This window comes from Varanus komodoensis, unplaced genomic scaffold (genome assembly GCF_004798865.1).
Source record: "Varanus komodoensis strain SLA01 unplaced genomic scaffold, ASM479886v1 scaffold52, whole genome shotgun sequence".
NCBI classification, from domain to species: domain Eukaryota; kingdom Metazoa; phylum Chordata; class Lepidosauria; order Squamata; family Varanidae; genus Varanus; species Varanus komodoensis.
Window position 1 is genome coordinate 4027135 of NW_025336114.1, and position 21802 is coordinate 4048936.

The following is a 21802-nucleotide window of genomic DNA, read 5'->3' on the forward strand; positions in this document are numbered from 1 at the left end:
GTATATGATACTGAGAGAGCCTAGAATACCTACTAGCTAGATCACTGCAAAGTCTGATGCAGTGGCAGGCATTTTAGTTGGACTACAAGACTGTCCTGAAATGTTTTTCCTGAGTTGGGCATGGAAGTATGTCAAAAGGCTGGCAGTTTGGGGCTAAAATAAAAATATATGCTGCTATAATATGAATATTTCACTTATTTTGTTTTGATTTTTGAAGAAATAAAATGTAAACCTTTGAAAATGAGAACAAAAAAAGTTAGATGAGAGACTTTCTCAAAGAGGTAACTACCTAGTTGCTTACCAGCTCTTGATAGATTACATTCATTTCCTCTTTATGTACAATTTGACACTGGTTGAGGGTTTCTTGGTATTTTTGTTCTGCCTGTAAGAGCTGCTGTGCTTTTTCTTCCTTTTCTTGCTCAACTTTTGACTTTGCTGCTTCCAGTTCCATAGAAAGGCATTTCACCTCTCCTGTAAGAATAAGCAAAGTGAGTAGGCATTTGACTCAGAATTACTGCTATCTTTTACCCCATCTGCCCACTGAAGATTCACCCATTGTAAGAATTAATAATGTTCATAGCACCTTCTCAAGGAATTATTTGAAAATGTGTCACCTTGTATCACTTCTTTGGCCTGACTGATTGCTTGAACTTTCATTTCCAGTTGACCTGTGGTAACTTCCAGTTGAGAAACCTGCTGCTGAGCTTGAAAGAGGCTCGATTCAAGAATATCTTTGGTTGATCTAAAAGTTACATATACGGAATTAGGGTTCATCTAATCTTTTGCTCCTTAGAAAAGGAGGATTTAATCCCAGAGGAGCCAGCTCTAACTTAGAAGCAGTTCCCAAATTGTGGCAGTGCATTAAACAGCAAAGGCTGTTTAGATGATTAAGCAACACAGAGTTTGTTAATAATGGACTATTTGTGAGCACAGAGGACTCAACAAGCATGCTGGTTCCTGCCCACCAGCCAGTTTCCACTTTAGAAAACAACCCAAAAACACCCCATCCAGATTGTTTGCCATGACATCTAAATCTGAAACTCTTAATTGTTTGGGAAGCAGCAACCTAGAGTTTTAACTCAACATCAAACCATGAATTAAAACTCTCAGTAAGTAAGAATTCCTGGTTCAGATGTCAGGCAACACAGAAACTTGGATTGCTTTCAAAATGGAAATAGCTGGAAAATAGCACACTCATTCACTCCTGCACATTCAATAGCAACTCATAGTTTACCTGATTGTATAGACTCTAATATGATTTTCACAAACAGACAACAAGAACAAATATCACAGACCATCACAAGTACTTGTTTATCAACATGGCATTTGAACATTTTATCTGCTATACATTCTTGAGTTGTTTTCTGCAAGTACAGAACTATGTCTGCCACATGGAGATACATCCTGGACACAATAAACCTTACGGCCTTCTGATGGAAAGGCTTGTTTCAGACTCTTCAGCTACTAAGAATGCATCCAATAATGATTCAAATAAGCAAGGTACTTCTTCTACCAGGCTCTTACCTGAACTCTTCCACCTGTTCTGTAAGGCTTAATCTCTCCCTTTCAATATACCCAAGTCGAACTTCCAATGTAGCTTTCTCATGCATTAACAGTTCTTTTTCTTTGGATACCTTGGTCAAAACCTCTCCAAGACAACTTGATTCCTGATGTGCCTTTTCCAAATTGGTATTAGCTGTTTCATGCTGGTGATAAGCCTAAAAAGTAGAAAGAAGACATCAGTGTTCAACAGAAGCAAAATGAAATGTTATGCATGCTAGACTAAGGCTGTAATAGTATATCATATTTCCTGGGAGTAAATCTCAATTAATTCAATTGAACTTACTTTTAAGTAAATATTGACAAAACTTGTTCAACAATTCCAGTCTTAAAATGTAAAAACTGTTTGAAATGACTATAATACAGCATTTTTAGATAAAGACCTCAACATGGATGCCCCCCCATGCTTGAAAAACACTTCCTGAATTTTTTTTCCAGTCCACTGAAGAAAATGTTGTCTATTCCTGAAATTTTCCTGTTATTAGACTTCTTTTTAATGAAGCTCAAATCCTAAACCAGATAACAGGGAATTTATAGAACAACTAATCCTTAGTACATTCAACTATCACTTTATCTAAGATACAGTACTGACTTAGTGTGTGCACACATGTGCACGCACACACACAAACTTTGGAAAAAAAACCTTGATAATTATGGCAAGTAACATATGGATAAGGCATGGCTACCAAATTACTCTCACTAATCTGATTAATCAAACAGCTAGACATAGGTAAAGGTAAAGGTAGGTAAAGCATAGGTAAACCTGCAAAATTTATCCAGAAATTGCCAATGAGAAATATATCTAGAGTGGTTTGTAATGTGTTAAGTTCCAAGTAATGGTTCTAAGAGACTTCCATATTCAGGTAATACTGAAACCAGTCTTAATACTACTGCTATTAAATGTCCCTACAAAATAGCTCAAGCCTGCCTCTTAATACTCACTTGGCTCAGCTTCTCATATGTTTCTTTCTGTTCATCTTGTAGCCCCCTCAACTGATCCTTTAAATTTTCCTGCAATTCTTCAGCCTTTTGCAGCAACTGCTCCAGCCGAAACTTCTCTGCATATAATTCCTCATTGATTTTTTCAGTCTGATGGAGTTTTTTCTGTGAAGAGGTTCTTACTCTCTCCAGGCAATCCACTTTGTCCAAAAGAGTTTGGTTTTCCTGCTCCAACTGTATCCACGGAAATGTCAGCAACCAATGAAGAAAATTAGCTCAATCTAAGCAGGCCTCCTCCCCCATTCTGAAGTCAAATGTCATGTTAGCACACTTCTTACATTTACAATGCTCAGAACATTCTTTTTTACCTTCAGGATAAGTTGATTCAAACCCACTTTGTCCAATGTTAAAGCTTCATTAAGTGCACCCATCTTTGCCGCTGTGTCATGCAGGTCAGCAGTTTCAGTCTTCAGTTTATTGTATGCGCTGGATAACTTTGCAAGGGACTGCTCAGCCTTGGAGTGGAAAACATGCCAAAAAATTAAAACCCACGAAAAACTAAGTAACAAGCTTCTCATTGGTAGTTTAAATCAAAGAAATCCTGAGTCAAGTTCTGTACACAGAATGGGTGCATTCAAACGTAACAGTAAGATATGGCTTATTGTTGCAAGAGCAAGCCTAGTCATAGATTTATCCCTCTCCTCTGTTCCTTCAGTATGGCTATGGTGAGATAGAAGACTACAACTTCATTTTCAGTGAAGGTATTAGGTATTACTTCCTAACTTTACATTGTGGCTAATTTTAACTACAGTTTATGGAAACAAACCAGTTATATAAACCAAGTTTAAAGTTGGTTTGTTTCATTAAGCCAGACTTAAGACTAACCACAGTTTTCTTAGATTCCAACAAAACAATTTTTTTGTCAGTCAAGAAGTCAAGTATCTTTTCTTTCCCATATAGGAAAGAGCAACTGAGGAAGGGGAAGATTAAATAACCCCCAGTGGTTCTTCCATCTGTACACTCACAAGGCTACTTTTAATATCTAGTTCCTCCGCAGTACATATACTTCAGTTGTGTACTCCAAGCATGTGCACAAGTCTATATATTTATTTACTTCTGTGAACATAGTACAGTATTAGATCACTTTAATGCATTGGAGATTGGGTTCAGTAAATACTGCTGCTGTTAAACAGGATGAATGAATACAGATTCTCCACAACAGCCCTAATCAAGTTCTACTGAACATGGGAAATAGGACAAGGTGAATGATGGCTGAAACAACTTTGAAACTTTTCAAGTGAGGTGTGGAGAAAATTGTTTTTACAGCTGTTTCTTTCTGTTGTTCTGTCTCTGGCCTGGTCTAGAACAGGACAAGCCAGTACCAGAGTTTTTGTAAACCCTACTGCAGCCCTCTCCAAACCTAATGCCTTCTTGGTACAACTTCCATCATGGCCACCAGGTTGAAGAAGAGTGTTTTACTGCTACATTCACATACTTTGTAGCATTGCCATTGTCTCAGCAATAAAAATGTCAATATCTTGTCTAAGGTGGATTTCCTGCTTAAATCTAAGAGAAGGTTTGGCTCTCATTAGGGAAACTGATGTTACTGTACCTGCTCCAGTGCTGAAGCAATTTCATGTTTTTCTTGCTTCGCTAGATCTCCCTCAAGCTGAGATTTTTCCAGAGCTTCTCTCATAGCTATCAGCTCATTCCTTAACAAAGAATGCTTTTCTTCAAGGGTGTTCCGATCTTCCTGACTGTATGGGGATATAAAGCATATAAAAAAGAAGAGGTAGGACTGCATGCAGAAGCAAGGATGCATCAATTATTTCCTGCTGTAAAAGTATCTGTACAACTTTGTAAATATGCAAGAACCATCTCCAACTATTATTAAGAGAACTCACAGCACTAAGAGAAACTTATGGTGCTTATTACTAAGTTTCTTTATTCCCCAGTCAATAAAACTACCTTCATAAAAAAGAGAGACATGATTACCATGGCTGGGATTGCAGGTCTAATAATTTGATACTAACCCTTCTTCCTGATCAAATAAGGTTACATTACACCAGAGAGCTGATGTAATATAGTGACTAAGAGGCTGAGTTATGAAGCAAGAAGACCCTGATTCAAATAATGATTTTGCCAGGACCCTTCTAGGTTGCTTTATAGAAACCATTCTCTCTCCCTCTCAGCCTCTGGCCTCCTAATCTGCAATATGGGGGATAAAAACACTGATTTAACATACAACTATGTCATGCATGCAAAGTGCTTTGAGTGTTTGAAAGCACTATAACAAATGTTAAGTTTTCTCACCACTATCACCACTTTCACTTCGAAGCTACGCCACAAGACAGCACAGAATCATTCAGGAATGCAGAACCTTCAGTTCACTGAACTTCTTGGAAGAATGCCCCTTAAAAGAATCCCTGCTATTATCTCTGACCTGAGAGTCTGGTAGGAGGCCGTTCAGTGCCCTACCTTAAGCTAGTTCTGCATCCCTCTTTCAAATGCAGCAAAGTGATGATAAAAGGGGGTAAGCAGATAGCTGTGGTGATGTCACATGCAATATCCAACAGGAGCAGCAGTGGATGCACTGTCTGAAAACAGAATTGTATTTTCCCAGTAACTAAGTACTGCTGTTTGGGAAGGGGAGACAAAATAAGACAAAGACTGACATATATTCTCTCTCCCGCAGCATCCTTTCCAATTCTTGCTTCCGTTCCTCTTTCTCCCCATCCATCAGGTCTCCTTTCAGTTGTAGCTCAGTATTGCTTTGGCGCAAGTGCCGGACCTCCTCTTCCATGACTTCCACTTGCTGTTGCAATTCTTTCCTGGATTTATCCAAGGCTGCATGGTCACTGTGAAACAGAAGTCACCAGTTAGAGAAAACTCAAAACAAGAAGGCACATGGAAAGTTCTGTTTGCACTTGCTCAGATAATACTGACTGAGTGGCTTTCTTTTCCCATCAGGGCTTTTGAAGAGGATATATGAAAATGAGGATGACATCTTCACACTGAGAGGCAGAATGACTTACAATCAATGCCTCTCTCACGCCTGGGGAAGCAAGGTGCCATTAGACAATTTGTTTGTCTATTTATTTATTCATTTATACTATCCCTTTTATACTGCTGAATATCCTTAAAACCTCTAAGAAGTACTCGCTTGCTCTCTCCCTCTCACACACACAATTACATGTATGTATATATATAATACAATATAAACAAATATTAAAATAGTGTAAAACAATAAACATTTGATTGTAAGTCAGAATAAATCTATGCAAATAAATACCACTTCAAAACACAATTAAGTTTGCCACATTTCCTGCCTCTTGAACTATACATGAGAGAATGAATGCCACTACCAAGAAGGCCCCTATACATGTTGTCACTTGTTGATACTCTATTAGTTGCACAATCACCGTCCTTGGAATAATATAGCTTATAATATTAATAATAAAGCTTCCTTGGAAGATCTTGGGGGATTTGTTCGGAAATTACCTACTCAGAAAGAAGAGCATTTAAAGAACACAGTGCATAAACAAAGGTTTGTTCACAGCTTAAGTAGCTACTTCATATCCATGCTGGAAAATGAGAAACTAATCTGGCAGTAAGAGCAAGATGCATTGCAAGACAAACGGGTTTAACTACTATTTACCAGTACAATATATTCTGCAGCAGAAGTTTCTAAAACAGGCTTCTCCAAAATGATCTCTTCCATATATGTTGATTTACAATTCCCATCACACCCAGCCAACATAATCAATAGCCATGCTTGCTGGGAATGATGAGTTTAGTCTGATACACCAGTGGAAAGTCTCACCCTAAATGAGAGGGAAAGTAAGCACGTGGCCAACCTGTGGTAAGTCTCCACTGTAGACTGGAGATGCTGGAGCTGGTTTGTGAGGGCATCACGTTCTCCTTCAAGCTGCTCAAGCCTTTGTCTTAAGAAGTTGCAATGCTGTTCCTGCTGTTCTTGTTGCTTTGCCAGGGTGCTGACAGAATTTTGACTTGCCAAAAGCTGCTGTTTCAGGTGCTGCCAAAAGGGGGGGGGGAGAAAACCATAATGGTGAGGGGAAAAATGAGACCAAAGCATGGAGACTGAAGAATTATTGTGCACAGACAGAACTAGTGAGGAGTTGGCCCGCAAAGCAAAAGTGGCTGGAGACTGAAGGGTTATTATGTACAGGCAAAGATAGTTTGCAAGGAAGAACATAAGAATCCTGCCTGTGGGAAAAGAAAATAATTAGAAAAGGAGCAATCTCCAGTGTGTGACTTACCAGGAAAAGTAGTAACTGACAGAAATAACCTGAGGGAACTAGGGAAACAAATTCATTAGAGGACGAAAGTGATTGGAAATTAGAATATATAAATGAGAGAAAACTACCATCCTGGCTGTATAGGTTTACTGTTGGCTGTAAAGGGTCTTATTTTTAAGAAAGCCTCCAAACTCTCTCACCTGTACTTCACTGCTTCTCCTCATCAGCCTATCACGCACCACAAGGAGGGTGGCATCTGGATCAGCAGGGTTCAGCTGCAACAGGTTGCAAGGCTCAGCACAGTTCTCAGCTCGTGGGCTGCCAATTGTTGCATCACTCTCATTGATGATTGCCTGAAATCCAAGGCCAATGTTACTCTCCCAGTTCTGAGCCATTAAAATCATTACCTCTCACTATTTATTTCACTCTTGCCCAGTCACAGTTCATGAGGAATAACTGCACTGGTGAAAAGGTAACACAAAAGGTGATTTTCTGATAGATGTTGGTAAAGACACTGTGTTTCAAGGATAAGGAACTGAGATGACAGCACAGCCCCTGCCATTAAAAAAAACTCCATCCATACTAAAGAAGAATGGAGAGTGGTTTTTCAAAAGTAACAAATGGCTTCCTAGAAATTGTGCTCCAAGTCTAATGAGGTAGAATCATTCCTCCACCACTAAACTAAATAAGCTAGTCTTTGGAAACACATTATTTGGATTCCTTTTGTCTTCTGGGCATATGAGAATTCATATTTCATTAGAATCTGTAACAACAAGAGAATCCTGCTGAGTTTCCTCATTAATGTGCCATACTGAAATGTCAGAACATGTACAGAGAAGAGTTCTTAGTTCTTCAGTAATTTTAGACTTCTCATGATCCAAAGACTAAGCCTTTTTAGCTAACAGTTTTAATGGACTCTCAGAGGCCTATGTGACGGTGAGATTTTATTTTTGCCCCCACCTCCTTGTGTTCCAGTAGCATTAAGTGTTCATAAGAAAGTTAGATGGCAAAAATTGGGAAATGATGATGAAAAACAACTGCTCATCATTTCTCTGTAAAACTTGGAAAAGGGTAGGAAAGGACTATGACAATTTTATTTTTAAAAGTGCAAAACTAAGGATTATAACAAAATTAACCTTGTTTTAGTGAAAATCAGGATTTAATTTGTGCCAGGCTGTAACAGTTCTCAGCCTGAGAATTGGTTTTCTGTGTCAGAGTTTAAAACTGAAATACATAAATAGATGAAAGTGCCCCTAAGGAGAGTGCATAAACCTCTGCCTGAGATTTAGAACATATGGTTATGCCAAGTCTGTTTTCAATTTCTTAAAATTACCATACACATTTCTATAGAAGAACCACCAAGTAAGATCCTGCTTGTACCTACTTGAGTTATTTCTTTTATCACATGTTGAAGAGAAAGGATTTCTTCATTGACATCCCTGTTCAATAATTCTTCATATTCTATCTCCAAATGTTTTGCTTCCTAGGAAAAAAGGTAAGGGTGATTAGGAGAGAGTTATATCTTTCATTGAGAGTTTGCATTAACTTGGTCACAATGCATATTTTTAGAATACTGAATATTAACATCCCACTAATGGAGTCCCTCCCAGTATCACAGCCAAAATTAATATAACACAGGAAAACTTCTAGTTAAAAAAAAAAAAAAGCTCCATCCATAGGCACATTTGGGAGGCAGAAGCAGTAGAGACTTATTGATACCACAGCAGAAATTTCAAGTTTATTCCCTCCATTATTACCTTCTATACAGCAAAAATACTTCAGAACAGCTTCCATATTTCCCCCATAGGAATGTTCCTGCTGCTCACATTATCACACATTATCAGTATACCCAAAGTCACACACTTTCATATACATTTCTCGATATCTGCACCTGTGAATTGTTTTAGGCTTCTTCTTTAAGGTTTTTATTATTATAAAATAATGTGTGCTATTATAGGATGCTCCTGTATTATACAACTCCTGTCACAAGTCTGTTTTCCTCTACATATATATGCCAGTTCATGAATATGCAATATTATGTCTGACTGTAATAAAAGTATGCAGTATCATACAATGAATAAAATGCTCTTGTGACATGGTTTAAACAATCATGCAGAAAGACATCCAGGATTCACTTCACAAGCCAGTTTTACTACATGAAAACATCTTTAAATTGCAAGGCTCTAGCGAGTTAGTTTGGCTGATTCATAGCAGACCTACTGTAGGCAATCCACTTTCCATGTGGCAAACTGCTACCACCAGATGAGCGCAATTTCAAACAGCCTTCATATGCTGCGCACGCTGTCTGAAGTTGGCCTGGATTTTTTTAACCAAACGACAGCTAAGAGATTAAGCTATGAACTAGGGATCTCCCTGTTCAAAATTGACAAACTCACTAGCTGCCTTTGGGCTAACCACATCCCCCCAAACTTTCTGTCTGCAGTAGGTGAATAATAATACTACCCTATGTTACAAGGTGAAGCTTACAATAGGACACTGTATGGGGAACACTCTGAAGGAGCTATATGAATGTTAGGTATTATTACTGTAATTGTAACCATTTTGTCCCACAGTCCATTTTTGGCATCAGACCAAGTAAGCACAAACCACAAGTTCCTGGACCCCTCTGAAGTAATATTCTTAATATCTATCACTAAAATTGTATGGAATGAGCAACTCCATTTTACATTTATAGCAGGAGAAAGAGGAGTTTCTGAGGACAGCCACTGGATTAATTTCTTAGACAATTTGCTAACACACCAGCATCTCCACGGTGTCTCTGAGAGTCTTCACTGTTTTCTCTTTCTCCTCATTCTCTTTTTGAGTCTGTTCAAGCAAGGCAGTCAGCTCTACTACTCTGAGAAAAGAGAAGCAAGACTTTATGTGGCTACATCTAGAAGAAGTTCAGCACTCCTGAAGTTCAAATCAGAAAGCAACAAAATAAATTCCAAACACACTTCCATACATTTATGTATGTTAGTTTATCAGCAGAGTCTCCTTTGAAAAATCAGAGCATTTTCCAATGTACACTACATTAACCTCTCTAATCCTATGCATAATCACCTGGAAAAAAGGGCCTACAACTCCCAGCATCCCCCAGCCAATCATGCTTGTAGTAGTAGACCCCTTTTCTAGCTAAATATGCATAGGGATTGCACATTAAGAATTTCAAGTCACTGTTCAGGGTCACTAGTGTTCAATATTACATGGAAGAACCCTCCCACTCTTCTCTTATCCCAATCTACAAGGCAGGGGTGGGAAAAATGTGGTCATCCAGAGATTGCTCAACTATAATTCCAATCATCCCTGACCACTGGCCATGCTGACTCAGACTTCAAGTGCACCCCGATAGACACAGATTCTCCATCACTGTTATAAGAGGACCATAGTAGAGGTTTTATATGCCACAAGAATATCTACAAGAAGTTTCCATATACCACCATACCAGACCAAGTCCCTATTGCAATACATCATCCATGAAGAATAAGAAAGTCATGACAGAAGCTCTCTTTCCATGCATATGTTTGCTTAAATAAAGAAAAGACCAGTCCCTAAACAGTTTCATCTAGAGTACACTTTATAATTCCATCTATGTGAGTTTAAAATATAGCTCTTGACTGTAAAACCAGATATTTTTGTTGTTACCTTCATGCTATTACTAATAAATACATTTGTTTTCTCCCCATCCCATTCACGATTTTTCAGAAAAAGAGTGAAAGATAAAATATGAGCCACACTGAATCAGACCAATTTTTTAAGTAGGTGACATGCCTCTGAGTTTGCAGTAGCAGATGTATCAGTGTATTAAGAAATGGGCAGTTATGGAATGAACTACTGCCTTTATTTCATCTTAAATATCTGGCTTACAGCAGTTTGAATACATTTGACAGTCTTTCCAATTAGCCAGTTTGTCTTCCCTTAACAACATCCTATGGCCATTGTCACTAATGACCATTTGTGCATTGCGTTCCTCTTTGCTCAGGAGAACAAAAAGACAACAATCCTATTTGATATGAATTTATGTTTTTAAAAAGGCAGAAAAAACTTCAGGTGTCCATGGACACCATGTTAGAGACCTCTTGGTGACCCCAGTGATGGTGATCAGAGGGGCTATGTTGGGAATTCTAGGTTTAAGTCCTGACAGAAAATCTAACTGGAAACTTTAAAAATTCACAATAAGAAATGCAAGCAGTCAATGGGCTTCTTCCTGAAAGGCATTTTACCTGTTTTGGAGATCCTCCTTTGCTAAGCCTCCTTTGACATGCAAACTCACAATTGCTTGTGTTTGCTGGTAAATTTCTTTGTCCCTATCCATCTTCTGAGGCATGGTGTACAGTTGTTGCTGTTTCTGATGTTCACTCTTCAGTGCAGGGCTTCTCAAACTGCTGGTCTCACAGAGCTGCATGTCAGAACTTAGACGGAAGCAACTGACAAGGATAGATCCACAAAGCTTCACTTGCTCTGCCTTTAGCTCAGACAAATCCCTGAAGCAGAAACAAATAATATTGGACAGGACAGAAAAGTTTAATCTATACATTTTCTCTGATACAATGGTTAGAGTGTCAGACTAGGTCTAGACAAATCTCAACTGTACTAGCAAGCTCACTGGGTGGCTTGGGCCAGTCATGGGAACATAGGGAGCTGCCCAGTATTGAATCAGACTACTGCTCCATCTAGCCCAGTACTGTCAGCAATAACAGGCAAGATTTTAGGCAGGATTCTTTCTTTGTCCTATTTTGGAGATATTGGGGATCAAACCTAGATCTTTTTGTACGCAAAAGATGTGCTCAACCACTGAGCTGCAATCAATTCCCCTAAGTTAGGTGGAGACAGACTCTCTCTGCCTACCCTAACAGGACAGCTGTGTAGAGAAAAAATGGGTAAGAACTAAGGTGAGATAAATAAGAAAATGATTTAAAATAGCAAACAAGCTAGAGTCAATTTTTCCTGATAATCAACTGTGCTGGTTCATTGTACAATATACCTCCCCCCATTATTTTCAGTGAACACACAAAATAAGGAATGTTAAATAAATAGAATAACTGGACTGTTATTATACTCTGAATTCACTGAATAACTAACATTCACTGGGTGGATTACATAATTTCATCTGGGCAGATTAATTAAAAGACTACAATGCCATACAAACAGCTAATATACAAAATACAATAGAAATATTTAAAAGAAAACAATAAACAAATAATACAGGAAATGACAAAGCAGCCACAAAAATTTAGAACTCGGTCTCAAAACTGTCTAGAAGAAAAAGGTCTTTCCGTTGTGACAAAGAGGTAACATTTGAGGTGTTAGGTGACTCTTTTGTGGGAGGTCGTTTCATACACAGGGTCCCATGAGAAGCCCTCTCTCCTGCTTGCAGCATGAGGGCTTCATTCTAAGAGTCTGAGCAGGTGCATATAAGAGGAGACATTCTATCAGATATTCTGGTCCCAAACCAATTTTAATATTAGAAAACTGCATCAACTATACATTTATAGGAATGAGGAGCATCAAGCATAAAAATGCTGGCTCACTGTGAGCAAGAGAAGATGAAGTGGAGGAGGAAATGTGGTTATCTTTCCAGTGTTCCAAGCTCATTATTTTTGCTTTTGGAACATATTTGTCCCCACAAACTGTGGCCATACCCCTTACATGTTTAAAGCTAAAGGAACATTGCCAACAAACCATGAATACTGCACATTCAGAGTATATTCAGTTACTCAGAGTATTAACATCCCTCAGAAAAAAACATTTCAGGTACATCAAACCATGAGCAGCTCTGAGCCAGCACAGTCCTAAGATAACCCACCCAGGCTGTAACAGAAAAGAACTTGCCTTAATGTTCACTATCTTACAAAACCTTTCTATTCTGCAGTACCCACAGCCTGGACTACCATAGGTACCAATTTAAATGGCCAAAAACGTTTCCCAAAGTTCACTAAGTTATGAATCAGGAACTAGATAGGAAGCCATAATGTAACAAATATTGGCTGGACGAAAATTCATATTCAACAGACAGAAGAAATTCCTCTCACCTGTCAACTGCTGTCTTCATTTCCATAAAATAACGGTGTAAAGTCACCACTTGTCGCCATATGCCAAGGATACGATCATGTTCAGCCCGCATATAACTCTCAAAGAACTATATATGTAAAAAAAACAGCAAGTGATAACCTCATTTCTGTAATAGAAGAATCCATTCAGAGCATGTGGTGGCATCCCAAGCACTTCTGAAACTTGTATTATGTTGTTATGAAGTGACTAATTGTTGAGATGCACTCAAATGTCATTTTTGAAACTGTTTATATCCAATAGAACTTGGAGTTCTCTCCAATATTAGTCCTACTTAAAGTAGACTCATTGAAATGAATGGGTCTCAAGTTAGACTAACCTTGGTTACAGCTATTTATTTACCTTTTTAATTTCTGTATGACATGTACATGCATGCTTGATGAGTGTAACAATACTAAAATATTAAAATAAACATCATGGCGTCTGCCTTTTTCAGCTTCTCTACTATGATTCATATGGTCCTGACTGATGCACCTACATTATATATTGGTTTGCCTGGAAGAAAAGAGAATGCTCTTCTCGGCAAAATGTTCTACTATCATTGCTTAAATAAGAAACACAACATTTCCACCTTCTATATACCATCAGCTGTTGAACTATAGAAAGGAAACAGCCTTCTCACTTGACTTAGGATATAATCCTAAACATACTTCCCTGGGAGTAAGACCAATTAAATTCAAATGGGCTTATTTTTAAGTAAACATATAGTTTGTACAGTTACTCCAACAGACACTTTCAGTACCCCCAGTACAGATGATTGCACTCTGACTTCTTCCTTCTGTTCAACTGGGGAATTTTTGGGGAATTTTTGGCCTTTTTGGCCTTTTCTGGATGGCGTTTCCCCTAAAGGATAAGGTTCGCAGCCTTGGAGTGCTCCTGGATCCTGGACCAGTCAAACTGAGTTTCCAGAAGCACTTTTTATCAGCTTCAGCTGATCTACCACTTGCATCCCTACTTGGACAAGTGGAGCCTTGATACAGTCATCTGTGCTGGTAGCCTCCCACTTGGAATATGCTGTATGTGGGGCTGCCTTTGAAAATGGCCCAGACATTGCAACTTGTCCAAAATCAGGTAGCAATCCTGCTTACTAGGACCAGCACTCTTGAGTATATCATGCTGATTGTACGCAGGCTACACTGCATGCTGGTTGCTGCCCAGGTCCAATTCAAAATGCTTACAACATATAAAGCTCTAAACAACTTGGGGCCAGGTTATCTAAAAGAATGCCTCTCCCCATATATACCAGCCCAGTCACTGCAGTCTTCATCTGAAGCCCTCCTCCACATTCCTCTCCCCAGTGCAGAGATGGGGGAGTCTGCAAGGAAGAGAGCTTTTCTGAGTACACTTTAGAACTCAATTCTATTGATATATGGTTGGTGCCTACCCTTCTGGCCCTTAGGCACCTACTAAAGACACATCTGTTCCATAGTTATTTTGATTAGGTGACTTTTGTTTTTATTGATATTTTAATCTTGTTTTATGTTAATGTACTGCTGCCAATGTATTTTAATGCTAGAATTTGGTATGACTAATTTTAACGGTTTATTGAATTTTGATAGCATTACAATTTTATTGTTATTGGCACTGATTATATATTGTCATGTCTATTTTGTATTGTATAGATTTCAATAATATTTTTATTTATTTATTTATTTAGAATATTTATATGCTGTTCTCCCACAGAGCCTTATATGAGCGACCTAGAGAGCCTATGGCTAGTGGGGAGGCGTACAAATTCAATAAATAAATAAATGTGATTAGAGGTATGTATATACCTACCTTTAAACATGAGTTGTTTACCTTGTGAGCCTAGCTTCCCCCACAACTTCACCACCTTCACATTTGTTTCACAAGAGTTTTGACAGGAATACTTAACAGTAATTCAAACTATGATTTCAGTACTTTTATCTTGCTCTTCCCCACAACCTCCTGACTGGCTGTCCAGTAATTTTTTCAAGCACTGAATGAGCATTTAGAATATACTCCTATGCAATTTAGACCACAAAAATGCTTACAGCTTACAACATGCCCCACCAAGCTGAGTATGCCTCAAGCAGCAGAACTGCTGGGAATTGTAAGCTTTTTTTCTGTTTAAACTTGCATGGGATTGCCCCTTTAGGGGACAATCCAGTGCCCCCCCACCCTTGATGCACCCTCCAAACTTGGTGGGGGGAGGTAGGATTGTCTCCAACTAAATTCTGGATAAGAAATTGTAGATCTGTCTACCAAGTAAGAGAGAGGACTTCAACAGTGGCTTGGCTTCTAGAACAATGCACATTTGGATATATCCTGAATTCATCTCTCTAATATGTTAACTTGCTGTGGGCAGCAAAGGCCTTCCAAAGCAGAAACACAACAGTTTGCACCTGCCTTGAACACAAGGATGTTCAAGCAGAAATTCATTCACCACCACAACCATTATTATTATTATTGGTATATCCCTACCTCTCGTTCTTTGTGCCACTCATTCTCTTTGTAATCTAACTCTTCCCTTGCTTTTGTCCAATCAGCTACCAGTTTGCTGACATCCTCTCGGAGTGCCCCATTCACTTTGTTGGCCTTGTCCAGGTGCTCTTGGAGTAATATGTTCAGCCCAGCCAAATTCTCACACCTGAAGTACAGGATAAAGACACTAGATTAGGCAAATAACCATTATCCTATGAAGATGAACTGGTAGCAATGTTGTCTTCCACTGCTTTCTCCAAGCTCCAGCTAGGATTCCCAAAACATTCTTTCTTCACTCACCTCTGCTGCTCCTCTTCCAATTGAACCAGTGCTTTCTCTAGACTGTGGTCTTCTCTCCGATCCCCCTGAAATGGATGTGATCCCTTTGTCAGAAATATAATTTAATCAGAACAACATTTGTGTTCTCCCTCTTCCTTCACTTCAACATCACCCTGCTAACTTCCCCCAGATCAGTAAGCCAGTGAATACCACTTAAGGCTGGTCAGTTTACCATAAGACAGAATGCTTGCTTTACAACAAGGACATAAAGACAACTTACCATTTCCCCACTGGCATTAACTAGTCCACTCCAGTTTTAATAAGTCGAATTAAAAGACTGCATCAGAGATAATTACAGTTTCATATCTCTAATTTATAGTTTCATGTCTCTCGTCTGATGCCTTTGTCTATAGGAAACCATTCTGTTTCTCTATAGTCTGTCTTAAAAGTAGCTTCTTGTCCATGACACAGGTTATATTATGCATCAGAACACTCAAGTGCCAAAGCACATCCATTTCTATCAGAACCATCCATAGCTTTACATAATCCACAGCTTTGCTGTAGACTTAACTGATCTTCAGAAATTCTTTGATGTATCCCAGTGGCCAGTGTATAGCTGTAGTATCATCTCAAGTGCTTTTTCCTTTACGGAAGCTTGAATGTCAAGCATTTATCTCTCCATGTAGGGCAAAATTCTTTGTCAGAACATCTCGAGCATCACTTTGCTTGCATAGGAAATTAAAACAATGGTTCTATGGTTGCTGCAATCTCTTTTCTTTAGGATTGGAACATATATTGAACATTTTCATTTCTGTGGGCCACTGTTTTCCATATTTGTTGGCATATGTTTGTTTGGATTTGGACCAATTCTGTTTCTACAGCTTGTAATAGTTCTTTTGCTGCCCTATCAATGCTGGATGCTTAATTCCGTTCAAGTCGTTTCAAAGTAGCTTTCACTTTGCTTTCTAATACTGCATGTTCTTCCTCATAGAGTTTCTCTTCAAAGGAGACTGTTATCTTGTTTTGTACAGTGCTTCCATATATTGTTTCTACCTTCTCTTTATTTTATCCTGGTCAGATAGTATGTTTATTGATTCTTTAATTACTTAATTCCATATCACCCAATAGCCAGAATACTCTGGTCACCTTACAACTACATTTAAAAATACAAACAGCATTAAAGCAGCATAAAAGGTAATCATACACATTAAAATGCATATAAAATTTACAGTAGCTTTTTTAAAATAATCAGACAAACAAAGCCCCAATGAACTAATTAAATGCCCTGAGATAATAAGGATGCTAAAGTTGGCCAGGCAGGTCTCAGTGGAGAGGTCATTCCATAACTGGGGGACCATAAATAGGGTTACAAGTGGATGAAAAGGTCATCTGGACCCTCTGTAAAACTCAATGGTTGTGGTCAGACAAAAAACTAAGCCATGCTGTGTGGTAACCTTGTAGCATAGTATTTTTATCTTGTATCCGGGCTTCCAGCAGGCATGTGGCTTCCATGCTTCTCCATTTTTCTGCTTAATGGTGGCCAGTATCCAATCAGCCCCCACAGCTGAAAATCAATCCCTGCCTGCATCATTTGTTTCCCTCTCATTGGCCCACACATTCCCCTGGGTGTGGCCACAGCCATCTGCCTTTTTTTGTTGTTCTGCCACTCAGAAGTTGCAACTGCCCACTCACTAGAGGAACACTATCATTTTAGAGAAGCACTAGAGTGGCACTCCCTGCTGCTGCCTCCCTCTGTACAGGTGTCCAAAGTACAAGGACACTTATCCCCCTCCATCATTGCATGTGTTCACCCACCCCTGTGAACAGGATTTGCACACGCTGCCAGGGGCTGCCTCCCCACTGCAACCAGGATCACAGAGAGCATCAGCGTGGGTACCTGTGCCAGGAAGAGAAGGAGGAAGGGTGTCCTGCCAGACTTTCCTGAAAAAGTGCATGTGGGCACCTGTGTGGGACATGTTTCCAATGGGCTGCAAGGAGTGTGTTCATCCTGCATTTGTGAACAATGGGGTTGACAGTCTATAGGAATGTTAGGGACAAGATAGGACTATAAGGGAGGTTGGGAGACAGAACAGGAGACCTGGGTTTTTCTGGGCAATTGCCCTCATGGCAATGCCCATGCACAGCCCATTTGCTCCTCATGAGTAAGACAGCCTTCACAAGAGGAGACTGCTGGCTCCCAGAGTAACATGTGCTCAACATTTTTCAAGCACCACACCAGTAAAGTGCAGTGACCAGATCAAAGCATCAAGCACAGCTGTCTCCATGGTCACTGTTGCTGGAAGTGGCACAGTGCAAGGTCCTGCTGCCAAAGAGTCCCTGTCACCACAGCTGGGCAACTGAAAGCCATGCAATGGCAAGGCAGAAAGGGAGTGTGAAATAATGCTACAGCCTGCAACTCAGCAGCTGCTAGGCAGCAACAAAAGTGTGTCTCCTACAGCCACTCCTGCTACAGAAAGCTATGGTTAAAGCATGGAAACCAACTGTGGTTTCCAGGTTCAGACACAGAAACATACCATGTTAAAGCGCAGAAACCTAAAATAACCCATTGTTTCTCTAATGGTTCCATGGAAACCAAAGGTACCACACTTCACCATGGGTTCAGAGATAACAACAAGCCATGTCACGGTTTCCACCACAGCTTATGAATCTACCCAATGAATAAGGCAGGGTGATTGCACAATAAAAACTTTAAATGAAAGCATCCTAAGTCACTGAATAAGGAAGTTATTAATATAATAACAGAAACATTTGGTTATCTGTCTCAAGCTTCTGTATAAAGAAGTATACGCATCATTTATGATATTAGAGGATATATCTAAATGTTCTAATTTCTTTTAACACTGGCCACAAAAGAGACATAGTGCATTAACAAAGAATGATAACCATCTGTTTTCCTGGACAGGGCAAACATAATGTGCTTTTCCAGAATCCTCATCATTAGGTCATCACTCCCAACAGCATATCTTAAAACAATGCAATCACTTTTCTTTAAAACGCACCTTGCTTGCTTCCAAGCGCTGTTCTAGCTCCTTGCACCAATTCCGATACTGTAATACCTTAAGAAAAGAAAAGAACAGAACAGAACAGAACAGAAAAAGTCAGCACATGGTACAGGACCTCTCATGGCTTTTTTAAAGTTTTGACTTAGTTGCTAGTTGCCCTTCTTTGTACTAAAATGAATTTGTGTACTGCATTGCCTATAAATACATACAATGGGCATATCCAGTATTGTTCATGTAATCCCACTATTTCTGTTCATCAGCCAGACCAATTGATAATTCCTTAAGCAACACTAAAACCAAGTGGAAACACTTGTTTTCAGAACAGGACAGAGTTCTGCTAGTGTACAAGCAATATTAGATAATGTCCAATGGCTAGGAGTAGTTTTCTTTTCCAAATAAGCTGAACACATAGGCCATACTTAAGTGTATATTTTATCAGTTCAGGCTTATCCAGTCCCAGCAACAATAAAGTATACACACATTAAATAAAGGGTACATACAATAAAATGGCAGGCTTTGTACAGCTACACATTTTTTCTCCTTAATATAATATTTCTGTTAAGAATAATGCTAGATGGAAAAAGTGGAAAGCAAAGGAGGGTTACAAACAGAAAACAACATCCGGAGTACCCATAAACTTCCATGAATGACAAAGGGTGATAAAAGCCTCATCTGGAAGTATCCAAGTACATTCACAGATTGCATTTTCTAACAGCTTCAACAGAGTTTATCATAACACACCATAAATAATCTCCTTTCCAGAAATAGTGACTAACTGAAAAGGTAACAGCAAACTATTTTAAAGTTTCTGATTAAAGTATTCTTCAAATGTAGACTATTTACATGCATAGCAGTATCCTTTGAGCTAGAGAGTATCTAAACTAAACAAACTGCATCTTTGATAATAGTTAAGCGTGCTGAAATAACAGAAAGCAGAATTAAGTACAGAAATATCAGAAAGACAAAGGTTTTCAGACAGAAACAAAGATGGAGAAAACTAAAATGTTGAGATTGGGACACTTGTCAAGAAAGTAATCCCCAAGGCATGAATATTCAGGAAGACCATCCAAAATATTAGGAATATTTAAGAAACTTGTTTCCAAGCAAGCACATTATTTCTCATGGTCTCTTATGCCTCCATCAGCCAACACCTTTGCAAGATCTATCACCACCTTCTTCTAAATACCACTAGAAGCATAAGAGGCTTTACCTTTGCTTGTAGTTTTTGTACAAGTACTGCTTGCCTCTGCTGGGCCTCATGTGAACTCTGCAGTTTGTGACGATAGGATGACTGGCTTTCCGCCAGCTGTTGATGTAGTGCCACTAGCTGCTCATCTGGCAATAAGTGAAATGTTTGTGCTTTCATGCTATTCTCTTCTTGCTCTCCTTCCATCTGAAGGTTAAAGCAAACAGAAGTATGATTGGTTCTTAAGAATTTAGCAGACAAAACAGTTCTGATCAATCCTACTTCTTTAACAGAATGACTGGTAGACACACTAACACAGATGTATGTGTTGCTATTCATGTTAATACTGAAAAATAATTATAGTTCTACATTCAAGTAAGATGCATTGAATGGAAACTTAATCTGTTTTGTTCCCAAAAGAGGAATGCAAAAGGATGTTACTTGTAGAGATTAGCCTTCCAAGTAGCCTTCCATTCTGCAGAAAGAAAGAAAGCCCACATCTGTATCAATTTATGCTTTTGTCAAACCAAGATAAAAAAAAAAATGTTTTCTGGAATCCTACTCCAAGTTCAGAAAATTGTTCTTTTGTATTCCAGACAGGAATACAGAGCAACCAAAGTGGTGAGGACATTCCACAATAGCACTTTCAATCCCTATGGTTACAGCAACAATTCTAAAATCCAAATTAATATACTACTTTTTTGGGCCAATCAAAAGGTGTAAAAAATGGCCAAGCTTTCAGGCCCTCAAGATGTCTTAATCATGCAAGATGTGATGTTCAGGTTGGAGTACGGGGAATGGATTTTCAGCCTTTCCAGCATTCCTAGCACCTTCAGGTGAAATCTGAAACCATCACATCACCCTCCAGCTTTATTGGAAGTCTGCAGAGCCTTCCTCGAGAATACTGAGAGGAGATATGACAGCACTCTACAAGTTCCTGAAAGGCTTTCACAAAGAGGAAGAACAAGATCTCTTCTTGTTCTTTCCAGAGCGCAGGGCACGGAATAACTGATTTAAGTTAAAAGAAACCAGATTTAGACTAGACACCAGGAAGAATTTTCTCACTCTAAGAGCAATAGGACAATGGAACCTATTATCTGGGAAGTTGTGGGCTCTCCTTCGCTAGAGACACTCAGAAAGCATCTGGGCAGTCATCTGAATGGGATGGTGTAACAGTGTCCTGCAATAGCAGGGAGTTGGACCCGATGGCCTTTCGCCCCTTTCAACTCTACTATTCTATGATTCTATAATTCCTCCCTGATTCTATCCCAAACTTCAGACCTTGCTGACACCTTGTTTTCAACATTGACTCAGTACTCTCAACCCCGTTTTTGTGAGATGAAAGGATTGGGAGAACTCGAAACTTGCAGTTTTAGTCACCTTTTGGTTGGTCTAAGAAAACTATTACATTTATATGGATTTTGGAACATTTCTCATTACCAACACAGTACTTCTAGGCCCACTGACGTCCCTCTCCCTATCCCCACCCCGGGCAAATATCCGAAGCTACAAGTTCTGAGGTGGCGGCGAACCTCCGATCGCTCGCCCTAGGTTTGTCAGTGTATGACGCACCTCCCTTTCCCTTCTCACCTGCGAAGCATCTATCGGCTGGGAGGAGAATTCGAGGCCTCAGGCCGCAAATCGGCTGCTCGCTCCCTTCTCAGCTGCTAGCTTGCCTGAGCGACGGCAAAGGACCAGCCCAATGGTTTGTGGAGAATGTCGTTTTCTCTAAGAAGTTTGTAATGAAAATAACCTTTGGAAAGACTACGTCACCCATGATGCACCGGGCTTTGCCTTGTAAATTTCGGCAACCCCCTCCCCACCTCCTATTGGCTAGGAAGGAGAAGGGGAGGAGAAGCCTTGACACAGCCGCGGGAAAATAAAACATCGAGCAATGACTGTTCTGGCTTCTTTTCTCACGAGTGGCGCTTCAAGGCTGGAGGAACCTTTCCAGACCAGTTGTAGAGGGAGGAAGAGCCCCTGTGGCTGTGCCTCGTTCGTTTTCTTTCTTTTGCTTTCCCCTTCCCCTTTCCTATTTTTCC

General features: G+C 39.5%; 1 protein-coding gene across 3 annotated transcripts in view; it reads right to left on the minus strand.

Annotated features, from left to right (window-relative positions):
- Nucleotides 1–21478, minus strand: part of CEP250 (centrosomal protein 250) — a 42189-nt gene extending 20711 nt beyond the window's left edge. For 2 of the 3 annotated variants that reach the window (XM_044447597.1, XM_044447595.1), the window contains exons 1-18: nt 21351–21478; nt 19785–19967; nt 18572–18628; nt 15573–15655; nt 15273–15438; nt 12791–12897; nt 10982–11242; nt 9519–9615; nt 8143–8241; nt 6959–7111; nt 6357–6535; nt 5175–5357; nt 4112–4256; nt 2868–3014; nt 2503–2733; nt 1525–1718; nt 615–742; nt 302–471 (exon numbers count right to left, since the gene is read on the minus strand). In XM_044447597.1, coding sequence (XP_044303532.1) covers nt 302–471; nt 615–742; nt 1525–1718; nt 2503–2733; nt 2868–3014; nt 4112–4256; nt 5175–5357; nt 6357–6535; nt 6959–7111; nt 8143–8241; nt 9519–9615; nt 10982–11242; nt 12791–12897; nt 15273–15438; nt 15573–15655; nt 18572–18628; nt 19785–19967 — 2583 coding nt within the window. In that variant the 5' untranslated portion in view covers nt 21351–21478. The remainder of the gene's footprint in view (nt 1–301; nt 472–614; nt 743–1524; nt 1719–2502; nt 2734–2867; nt 3015–4111; nt 4257–5174; nt 5358–6356; nt 6536–6958; nt 7112–8142; nt 8242–9518; nt 9616–10981; nt 11243–12790; nt 12898–15272; nt 15439–15572; nt 15656–18571; nt 18629–19784; nt 19968–21350) is intronic. The other variant, XM_044447596.1, reaches the window with a different exon arrangement.
- Nucleotides 21479–21802: the final 324 nt, after the last annotated feature.